Below are 11690 nucleotides of genomic sequence, written 5' to 3'. Positions count from 1 at the left end.
TACAACAGCAAAATTGAATTCCTGAAATTCAATGGCTTTGGGTTTCGGTGCGCCTCCCCAAGATTTTCAGTGGCCCCATCTGGCCACTCATGAAAAGTTTTCTGGCATTTCCACTGACTGTCTTTGGCGTCTTACTTGTGCACAAAGTTTAATAGCTGTGCTGTTAGGACATATGGAATGTATCAGCTGTAAAGAAATGATTAATCACCATTAAACAACTTTTTATGAGTCACTTTTACTGAAACATCAGAATCAAACGGACACAGCTCACTGTTAGAAAAAACAAATATGAACATGCCATGTGTTTTATTCACTATACAGTTTGAACATTTCTAAAGCTCATATTCTAATCATCAACTTGTTCACATGAAATCATTTTCTATCACGTCCCAAAGGCCACATTAATGTTACAATAGAAATTGCAACTGATGTCTAATAACTTAAGTATGTTGTTAAAGTATGAAGAATGATGCTACAAACACACAGTTTCCCTTTGTGGTTGGTGTTGTATCATAGCTTCGAAAGTCTAGATGTTAGTTGAAATCCAGTGGTTCAGTTTCACTCAAACAGTATTTCCCGGCAAAAACATCCACGCTCAAACTGAGGTGAAAATATCTCAGACACATACAGTTAAACACTAAACTTGTCATCAGTGATAATGTGCATTAAAACAAGTATAAAACAAACTGTATCTACTGTACATAACTGGTGAAACAGTTGGTTATTAAAGCAAACACAACCTGAAAGTGCAGATTTTATGAATCTCCCTTTTTGGCTCAGTGATGGAAACAGATAATAATTAACTCTGTTTTGGTCTGTTGTCCACTTATGAGCCTAATGACTGTTTGACTACACACTGTAGGATGGTGGGGTCACAGTGGACCCCTGAGAAATACAAAATCACATACAAAGGAATGGTCAGAGTAAAGTGAATGACTACAGTGAGCCCTGAATCTTTTAGGTCTTTAAAATACCTCCAATGTTGTGTCATACAGATAATAATACGTACCCATCTTGTTTAAACTACTATGTCTGAATAAATGTTCTTCTGTTGGCCTAATATTAAATTCTGATTATTAAAGACTACATCTACTTGGCCTTGTTGGGGATCCTTGATTCGAAATTAGAGCAGCTCAAATTATTACAGCATGGATTCACATGTAGCAGATTCGTTCAGCTAAACATCCAGTCTGTGTACTCTCAGTGATGCTGTTTATGTCAACTTCCAATTTTTGCCTCTTTTCAAGAGATGATATTTGATAGAAAATAGATACTTGCTCAAGAGTATTATTTTTTTCCCCTGGCAACTATCAAAGAAATGGTGCGTGTAGCTGCTATAAACGGCAAAGAGAGCATACCCTCTGGACCCCCCTAGGTCTGGGTTGAGTCACAAACATCAGGCTCTGCCCCTGCAGTGAGGTATCAGGCAGGTGTGGGCTGTGTCAAGGTGACAAAAACAGCAGCAGGATTCTATGGACATGGATACATACAGAAAAAAACAAATTCATGAAAAACCATATGGGCCTACCCCTGATGTCGTCTTGTTCACGAGGGTAGTATATCCAGGTTGATTGTTGAGTTTGTTAGCAGTTCAAATAGATCAGTTAAAGGACAAATTAATACTATGTAGGGGAAGAAGAGGAGGTGGAATGCTTTATTCGCGGCTTCCTCCCATGATCTGTAGCAGGAAGCTGAACAGGTAAATGATGTCCAGGTAGATGCTGAGGGTGGCAAAAATATATTCTTCCGGACTTATAGTGTAGCGCTTGTTCCCTAACAGCATCTGGGTGTCAAACGCCAGGAACTGTGGCAGAAAGAGGGACAGAGTGAGAAGAACCAGGGAGAGTGAATTAGTTTACAAACAAACTTCAGGTGGACGATATTGAGATCTTTATATGGAAACCCATTTCTACCAGTTTGTTTAAAAAAGAAGTCATTATAAGAGAAACTTTCTTGAAATAATGAGTTAGTATTTCAAATAATGAGTAAGTATTTCAAATAATGAGTAAGTATTTCAAAATAATGAGTTAGTATTTCAAAAATAATGAGTAAATATTTTAAAATGATGAGTTAGTATTTTCTAAATAATGAGTTATTTCAAAAAAAAAAAAAAAAAAAAAAGAGTTAGTATTTCGGGCGGCACGGTGGTGTGGTGGTTAGCACTCTCGCCTCACAGCAAGAGGGTTGCCGGTTCGATCCCGGGTGTGGGAGCCCTTCTGTGCGGAGTTTGCATGTTCCCCCCGTGTCAGCGTGGGTTCTCTCTGGGCTTCCTCCCAGAGTCCAAAGACATGCAGATTGGGGACTAGGTTAATTGATAACTCTAAATTGTCCATAGGTGTGAATGTGAGCGTGAATGGTTGTTTGTCTCTATGTGTCAGCCCTGCGATAGTCTGGCGACCTGTCCAGGGTGTACCCTGCCTCTCGCCCGATGTAGCTGGGATAGGCTCCAGCCCCCCCGCGACCCTCAAGAGGATGAAGCGGTTAGAAGATGAGTTAGTATTTCAAATAATGAGTAAGTATTTTAAAATAATGACTTAGTATTTTGAAATAATGAGTTATTTCAAAAATAATGATTAAGTATCGAAAAATAAAGAGTGAGTATTTCAAAATGATGAGTTGGTATTTCAAAAATAATGAGTAAGTATTTTAAATAATGAGTTAGTATTTCAAAAATAATGACTCAGTATTTCAAAATAATGAGTTAGTATTTCAAAATTAATGAGTAAATATTTTAAAATGATGAGTTAGTATTTTCTAAATAATGAGTTATTTAAAAAAAAAGAGTTAGTATTTCAAAATGATGAGTTGGTATATCAAAAATAATGAGTTAGTATTTTAAAATGATGAGTTAGTATTTCAAAATAATGAGTAAGTATTTTAAAATGATGAGTTAGTATGTTAAAATAATGAGTAAGTATTTTAAAATAATGACTTAGTATTTTGAAATAATGAGTTATTTAAAAAAAAAATAATTATTAAGTATCGAAAAATAATGAGTTAGTATTTCAAAAATGATGAGTTGGTATTTCAAAAATAACGAGTTAGTATCTCAGAAATAATGAGTTAGTATTCCAGAATAATGAGTTGGAATTTTAAGATAATGAGTAAGTATCTTAAAAATAATGAGGTAGTATTTCAAAATAATAAGTTATTATCTTAAAAATAATGAGTTAGTATTTTGAAATAATGAGTTATTTCAGGCAGATTTTGTAAGTTTGGCACACTGTGCGCACTGGCGCAGCTACTCCTCTTTCCCACCTCCGTCCCTCCGTCCTGCGCAAGTCAGAAAGAGGGAGGAGAGAAGGCGTGGAGTGGGTTTTACACACATCACACCAATCAAATGAGCCCCTCTCCTCGCCCTTAAATGCGCCACGCGAAGGCGTAATGAGAGTTTACTCAATTCGCCATGGCAGAAGAGAGCAGCAGCGTCAGATGGCCAAACTTCTCCCAGGAGGAAACTGATGTTTTGGTCCAGGAGGTCCAAGCTCGCAGTGTCCGAATATACGGAACTGCGAGCAGACCTCCACGGGCTGATGATGCAAAGGTAGCCTCGGAGGAGGTCACCACAATCGTAAATCAATGTTGCGTTTCTCTCGTACGCGCGTGCTCTCTCTTTCTCTCTCACAGTCTCACTCTGTTTCTTTTCTTTTGGCTTTTCTAAGATGACAGATGCTGAATATATACTCCCTATCTGATGCTGTGGCTGTTTGTGGTTGGCTGAGAGGGAGGTGAACTCATTAGTTTGTGTTAATCAAATCAGGTTGGGTTTCCATTACGCGTGCCAAACGTGCCAAGTGGTGCCAATCCCCTTTGATCTGACATCAGATGTATAGAGATACATTTATGTGCTGATTGCAGATAGTTGCATTGAATAGTGGTTTTTGTGGCTATTTATGGCATTGTTAATGTGCCTGATATTCTGGAAACCTGACTGTGAGGTTTTCGTGATGTGTGCGCACTGTCCGCCGGTCAGCCAAACTTCCACTACACCGGCTGCGCTCCGCCTGCGCTGACAGTAGACTTGGTTCCAAGTGGCGAGCTTTTAGCGCACCTTTGGCGAAGCGTTTTGGCACGAAACTGCCAAGCTGGATCTGTCGACACCTCCCCCTGCCACACCCATCTTAGCGCACCTCGGTAAGCCAAACTACTAAATTGAGCGCGCCTCGGGTTGCGCTGCTCGAAACTAGTTCTGCGCGGGGTTCGCCACCCTGCGCCACCCTCCGTGAAACTAGAGCCCAGTATCTCAAAATAATGAGTTAGTATTTTAAAAATGAGTTAATGTTTCAAAAATATTGAGTTAGTATGTCAAAATGATGAGTTAGTTAATATTTAAAAATAATGAGTTAGTATCTCAAAATAACGAGTTAGTATCTCAAAAATTAGTTAGTATTTCAAAAATAATGAGTTAGTATTTCAAAAACAATGAGTTAATATTTCAAGAATAATGAGTTAGTATTTCAAAAACAATGAGTCAATATTTCAAAAATAATGAGTTAGTATCTCAAAAATTAATGGGTTAGTATTGTACAATAATGAGTTAGTATCTTCAAAATAATGAGTTAGTATTTCAAAAATAATGAGTTAGTATTGTACAATAATGAGTTAGTATCTTCAAAATAATGAGTTAGTATTTCAAAAATAATGAGTTAGTATCTTCAAAATAATGAGTCAATATTTCAAAAATAATGAATTAGTATCTCAAAAATAATGAGTTAGTATTTCAAAATAATGAGAAATTTCCTCAAAAGTAATGAGAACGATACTACGTTTCTCATTATTTTGAGATCACTAATTTATTATTTTGAGATTTTCTTGTAATTTTGAGAAACCAAACCAGGTTGAGGAAATTTCTCATTATTTTTTACAAAGTTTCTCATTTTGACAAATTAAGTCATTAATGTCATTATTTTAAGATGCTAGGTCATCATTTTGACAACGTTTTTCATTATTTTGAGATACTAAGTCATGATTTGGAGAAAGTTTCTCTTTATAATGACTTGTAGGATCTTTTTTGTTTGTTTGTTTTTTGGATCAAAATGGTGGAAAAGGGCCTCCATATTTTCATGATGTGATTCTCACCAAAGTAAAGAGGATGGCTCCTCCCACAGCATACAGGGCGTGTAACCAGGGAACCTGTGGTGCGAGACACATGCATTACAAAACACTATTAAGAAGGGCAGTGGGATGCTAATTTAAGAAAAACTCAGGAGTGCTTTGCAAGATTATCTGTGATAATCCCTTCTTGTTAATGCACACCCAAATACAGCTAGCAGCACCGCAGGCATTATCCTGCAACTGGGGCTGGACTCATCACCAGTAAAAGGTTATTTCAGACTTCTTCCAGAAAGGTGTGGGTAAACTTACATATCCAAAAGGGACGACAATGGAGAGGGTAATGGCGCAGAGAAGCATGACCATGCATAAAGAAAACAAGACACCCTGACAGGATGTGACGTCAATCTGCAACAGATGACAAAGAGAGAAACAGATGATGGATTTTTTTTCACTTGTTTGATTGTTTAAAAGCAGTTTGAAGTAAGAAGTTTCCTCTGACCTTGCTCTGGAAGCTGAAGATGGTGACACAAAGACACACCAAAGCTGTGATTCCCAGGCACAGAGCCACTGATTTGGTGTTGTAAAAACTGGAGGGAAGAGAGGAAGGAGTCTTTTACTCTGGAATGGGTTGAAACCAACATCGAAAACACCCACATGAACATATGTATTTACCTCGACACAAATCCCATCATGAAGGCCATGCTCACAGTCTGGGGGGGAGGGGTGAAGAAATATCGCTGCAGTTAGGGTGTGTGTTGAGTGTGTGAGTGAAGAGCATATTGCGGTGTGTTTTCATGATGAGGAATACTCACAAAGAGAACTAACAAAATGACATTCCAAGGAAACTGCCTCCTGTTTAGGTTAAAAAAAAGAAAGAAAATCCACAGCTTAAATTCACAAATATAAATCTACACAGTATTATGTGTTCACCATAATGAGTATTTGTGTTGTTAGTTGTATTGCAAAGAAGCATTACCTCAGGTCTCCACAGCAGGACAACGCGATGTAGGTGGCAAAGAACATGAGACTGTCAAAAAACATAAATAAATACGAAATTTAGTAAACAACGTCTAACAATATAAAGGTGACACAATAACTACAATCATCATGTTTTCACTTACTAAGACGCCATGTACAAGCCTGGATGTGTCTGGATAAAATACCTCACAGGTGCACTGTAGAGACAAAAATTAAATGGATTAAATTCATGTTTGAATCGAAGTACTAAAAACAAAAACTTGAGAGATTTCAAAAGAGTAGTTACCAAAATGAGAAGAGACAAACAATTCCCACTGTCACTAACAGCTGGACCAAGAGAATGGCGTAGACCTGCAGGGAGGCATACATAGACAATGTCAGAGCAATGGAAGACTCACTGTGATATTGGTTTGTACTGATGACACTTGTTTCATATTGTTGCTGGGCAATGTATCAATTGATTTCATGATATGAGGCTAAATATTGTTGTAGATTTTGGATATGGTCATATCATAATGATTGTGTTTTTCTGGTTGTAAAGGCTGCATAGAGTAAAGTGATGTAATTTTATGAATTCTGGAGACGGTTCTAGCTGCTCTATTATTTGCCTTTACACACTCAGTCATTATATCCACATTACTGATGATTATTTATCAAGCACCAATAATCAAAACCGTAGGTGTTTGTTCAAACATATCGTGATATTCGATCCTCTCCATATTGTCCAGCCCTAACTTTATATTACACATTTGTACCTTCCTGATGAAGGTCTGCCTGATGACCTTGTCGTCCCAGGCGAACTGGGCCTCCATCTCCTCATATCCTGTGAGAGAGGCAGGGAGGAGACGTCTGGTCACACATGGTGACACACTAAAAATGATACTGCAGCATTATTTAAATATTTATGTGATGTCAAGACACAACTTTTACCACATCCTTACAGTTAAAAATCGCAATGAAACAAACAATCCAATCATAATAAAAGAACCATTCACTCACTGCATGTTGTAAATCTGACTTTTACACATATACTTTCACACAAACAAGTGTGTACTCTATGTAGTGAGTCTAGACAGAACGTAAGAACATAATACTCTTTTAACTAATGGAATTTATCATACCTGCAGTCGCCTCCTGATAAGTAGGGGGCTCCTTTTCATCACCGACCTGCTGGGATACAATTAAAGTTTGAACGTTCTTAAAATTTTAATCAGACACACAAAAAGCATAACTGTCATTGCATTTCCCATACATGTAGCACAGGGGAATAAAACATGTATGGAGAAGATGAATTTTGCTTTCATCTTCAGTCTATGATACCTTCCATTTTACTATTAAAGCTGCCCGCAGACAATCCTTCATAACAGATTTGTCTACAAAACAGCCTCCATGTTTGATTAGGTCAAAGGATTAGGATGGATGCGATGGGCCTCCATCTTTTTGCAGCCAGCGTGTATAACACTATAATTGAAGTACACTGAAACCTACATTCATTGAATGACGATATATTGTTATAATTTTAGCCTGGCTGTGATGTGGTCATTAAAATAATCAGAAAGAGGAGAGCCATAGCCCTACAATCCTGACTCGGAGCATGACTGCATGACTTCATCATTTGTGCTTCTCTGAGCTCATTTTGGGCTCAGTTTTGGAGAATAAGTATCTATTGCAGCTCAGAATACAAACTTAAAAACTGCATTCAAGTCAACCACTATACAATGTATTACAAAGCTGTGGTGTGGCTGTAAGGCAGGAAAGTAAAAAACATACCTTTCCCTTCTTCATGATTTTCCCCTTTTTGCACCTTTGAGTTGCTGATGATGAGGAAAACTATTCTGAAATCACAGATTAATGTTTTTCTTGTCTTAAAAAAAAAAACAAAAAACACTCAGCTCCTCTTCTCTTGTGTAATTTGTGTGGTCCAAAATACTGTGAGTTGCAAGCAAAAAAATGTTGTTGGTGGAATAGTTGTTGCTCTGAATTTGTCTCCAGCGTGCGGATTACACTGAAGCTTTATATGCCTCCATGTGGTTAATCTCTCTCTAACCCTGATCCCACGCCACCCCTATCCTCAGCCAAATGAGGTCGCTCTAGAATTGTCCAGGTAGCGCAAAAACATTAAGATGAAGCCAGACCGTACCACTGCTGTTGCAAAACAGGGGTGTCGTTTATGTCTCCCATTGCTGGCACAAACCTTCTCTACAGTGTTCCAGGACGGTTAATCATCCTAGTGCTCACCAGAAAAGACTCAAAGGACTTACATATCTGAATTACATATTCATTACATAACTGTTTTGCTCCACTTTGGGGGGAAATGAGGAGCACAGACACAAAATATGTTTGATAATCTACATATTTGTATTCATATTGTGTAGTAATATATTATACAAAACAAAACCAACAACCTCTGTGCACATGGATTTGTTTACATACACTGACATGTTGAGTGACAACATTAATGTACATCATTATCAAGTGAGCTTATGAGATATGACTTATGAGATGACTTTTGTGTCTGCTTTATTTTTAGCAGCACACCAGTGATCCCATGAACGGACTGTATGACATCATGTTTTTGTGTAAGAGACTGGTTTTGTAACAGGCACATCAGGCTAATGAGATTGAAGTTAAGAACATTATGGAGTAAACACATAACCTTTGAGGTTTACCAGCAGGCACTATTTTTACTAATATTGTTTTGACTACCATCTGCCTTGCCAAAAAGACCATTACGAACTTCACAAGCATGATAAACTGCTCTGAAGGAACATGTTACTGTATTTCATATTGAGATTTGTCTCAGTATAGATCATAAAGTAAGGACACACATAAGAAAGCTACTGATAAGGTTTCATGGTTCCCCTTCCATTGACAACCAGTGAAAATGGGTGCAAAAAGCCTGCTATATAGTGATATAGTTAACATTAAGCAGCCACCTCATCAGAATTTTTTTTTGGTGTAAATACACACTGCAAACATGTAAATGTCAAACATATGTATATCATGTATAAGTATGCACCACGTTATCATTCTAAATTCATTCCAGCACATCTATCTGCGCTACTGTCCAACTGTTTCCAACATTGATTGTACTGTACGTTATTTTGTGTGTGTGTGTGTGAGTGTGTACGTAGCCAAAGTTCATAGTAAAGTGTGTTAATTTGCTCAGCTTTATTTGTAGTTGTATGCCTATTTATGTACATTAAGAGCTGATTCTGATGTAGTGCTGATACAATACATTGATACAATGATGTCTGATAATGTTACTTTACTTTAATGTTCAGCAGGAAGTGTGATCTTTATTGTGGTGAAACATTGTCTGAAACCACAAAACCTGTGTTTCAGTTCATTCATTGATAGATAGATCCTTTATCAATCAAGAGGGAAATTAAGGCACCTAGCAGCTTTTTACACAACACATACACAGACACAGATGCACATATGATACAGAAAATAGGTAAAAACACAGAGGCATTGAATGATTGATTGATTGATCGATCGATCAATTGATTGATTGATTGAGCCATTCAGGCATTCAGTCAGAAATGCAAAATGCGGAGCCATACAAAACAATGTGGACGATAAGGATAAACAGATTCTGACACTAAATGGTATCAACATTTTAAAAAAGACAAGTTTAAGTGACATTTGGGATGCAATAAATGGGATGCAGATAGCTTAGTGAATTTCCTCCAATCCTCAACCCATAAAACATTTAATACAAAATGCCTCTGTATACACTTCCCCCTTGTCACCACTAGATGGCACCAGCAGACAAGATTAAATTGGTCAGTGTATGTTGCAAGAAGGAACATGTGCCAGACAGATTGCAGGTTGTAGTATTGTTACTCAAATACATGTGTCCTTGGCTTCTTTACACTGGGACAGAGGTGATCCTAGACTCTAGGAAGCCCCACTCAAAGAAGCCCAAAGAGGCCTTGTCCCAGTTAATGTTATCCAGGTGTCCCACAGTTGCTAGATGGGGCTCCACTTAAGTGTTTATGGGGCAGTGTTGGTGCACTGTCTGGTGCCTTAATGGGAGGTTTAAAGGGGTTATAGCTCCAAAATATGCCAATGTGAGTGGCCAGCGGGGACTCTTTTCCTAGATTTTTTTGTGGGGCTCCAAATATTTGCCTGGTTTGCCTCTCCTGATGGTGCGCCCCTGCTCAGGAGAGTAAGCAGATCATTGGACCAGAGGTATAAGGCTCCTAAATAACAAAATGCTGTCTCTATTACCTCTAATAGTAAAGCAAAGCATGTTTTGTGACAACACATAAGCTATACTCACTTATAAGGAATTAAAGTGGTCCTTGACAAACAATCTCACAAAAGGTTAATGTAAATAAACAATGGAAATTTAAAGAACTACAGTTTCAATATGACTTGGCAAACTCTATCTGCTGATGGCGATCATGTGATATGATCAAAAGCTCCAGATCAGCGACTAAATGAGCCATGTGATGAGATTTCTTTCACAAGTGAGAATGAACTTTGGACCTCAGATATGCTGTCCTGGTATTTTGAGATTGCACTTTGATACACCACAGAGATGCTGACTGCTTGTTGTTTAGTGGCGCACACACACACACACACACACACACACACACACACACACACACACACACACGCGTTACAGGATTAGAGTAAGGGTTAGATCTGAGTCTTTGTTTGTCTGTGTTTTTGAGTGCTTGATTATAGGGGGTATTGATTTTGACAGAATGGACGTTTGGTTCCAGTATTAGCCCCGGTCCCTGTTTCTAATCATAAAATAAAGTCACATCCAATATGTGCTCCTGTTGTTATCATCCTGTCCAGTAGGTGGCATGTGAAGCCCTCACACAGTTCATAGAAATGACTAGAACACTGGTTGTCACAGCTCCAACTGAGACTTTTACTGTAGAAGACTTTCAGTGGTTTTTTTCTTTTGATACCACACTGAGAATAAAAGTTTGGCAGTGTTCACATATAAGGAGTGCAGAGGGCAGCTTTTGGCTGATGCTCATTTTTCATCTTGGCACCGAGTGAGAGGTAGTGTATGTGCTATTGCTTTGAGACAGTTTGACTGCCAGAGAATCACCTGACATGGAGGCGATTCATTGCTTTTATTCAGCATATACTGCTGGATATGTGTCTCCTGATATTCATATGAGGAGTCACATGCACTCCTGATTAAGTTACCTCAGAGGGAATATTAATCTCAGCATGAATCTATATTTGCTGTGCACAAAAACCACATGCATTTATTTTGTATTAGCAGTAATTTAAAGTGTAAAATAAGAACATGGACAGGCTGTATCTGTCCACGTCAGTCTGGTTTATAACAAACAGTGACAAGGCTTATTATGGAGACTTTTGGAGGCCAGAGTTGCTGTTTATAGAGAATGTTCCCAAACATTTATACTAATGCATTTTTCCCAGGCCTTCAAGTGGGCTGTTAGTGATAGCAGCGGTGACGTCTTCTCCTTGTACTGTCTGGCACCCTGAGCATTTGCATACTCACGTGTCAGCCTACAGCAAAACTGTCGCTTCAGTGCCATATTTCCACACATCACCCAACAGAATCCATCTCAGTTGATAATCTCCCTCCTGATTGTTGTCTGTTGACAAAGAACATTGCCCCGTATTGAAGTGTGACGTTCTTTGAAATTATATTTGTT

At 38.2% G+C, this 11690-nt stretch overlaps 1 protein-coding gene across 1 annotated transcript; it reads right to left on the bottom strand.

The window, feature by feature from the left end:
- Positions 1-556: 556 nt before the first annotated feature.
- On the bottom strand, positions 557-7818 carry faim2b (Fas apoptotic inhibitory molecule 2b). Its single transcript, XM_049581970.1, has 12 exons — positions 7804-7818; positions 7155-7203; positions 6789-6856; positions 6320-6384; positions 6177-6230; positions 6032-6082; positions 5868-5907; positions 5728-5765; positions 5555-5642; positions 5365-5460; positions 5080-5133; positions 557-1804 (listed from the first exon to the last, which is right to left on the bottom strand). The coding sequence occupies exons 1-12, from the start codon at positions 7816-7818 to the stop codon at positions 1655-1657; spliced, it is 768 nt and encodes a 255-aa protein (XP_049437927.1). The 3' UTR covers positions 557-1654.
- Between the last annotated feature and the right edge of the window lie 3872 nt (positions 7819-11690).

This window comes from Epinephelus fuscoguttatus, linkage group LG1 (assembly GCF_011397635.1).
Source record: "Epinephelus fuscoguttatus linkage group LG1, E.fuscoguttatus.final_Chr_v1".
Taxonomy (NCBI): Eukaryota; Metazoa; Chordata; class Actinopteri; order Perciformes; family Serranidae; genus Epinephelus; species Epinephelus fuscoguttatus.
The sequence above is the reverse complement of the archived record's forward strand: the minus strand, read 5'-3'. Positions and strand labels throughout refer to the sequence as shown.

Bases quoted from the DNA above. Each gene is read 5' to 3' on its own strand.
- faim2b (XM_049581970.1), bottom strand. The intron at 5,643-5,727 runs GTAAATACATAT...TCTTCCCTCCAG, and splicing joins ATGATGGGATTTGTGTCGAG to TTTTTACAACACCAAATCAG. The intron at 5,461-5,554 runs GTCAGAGGAAAC...CATCTGTTGCAG, and splicing joins TCTTCAGCTTCCAGAGCAAG to ATTGACGTCACATCCTGTCA.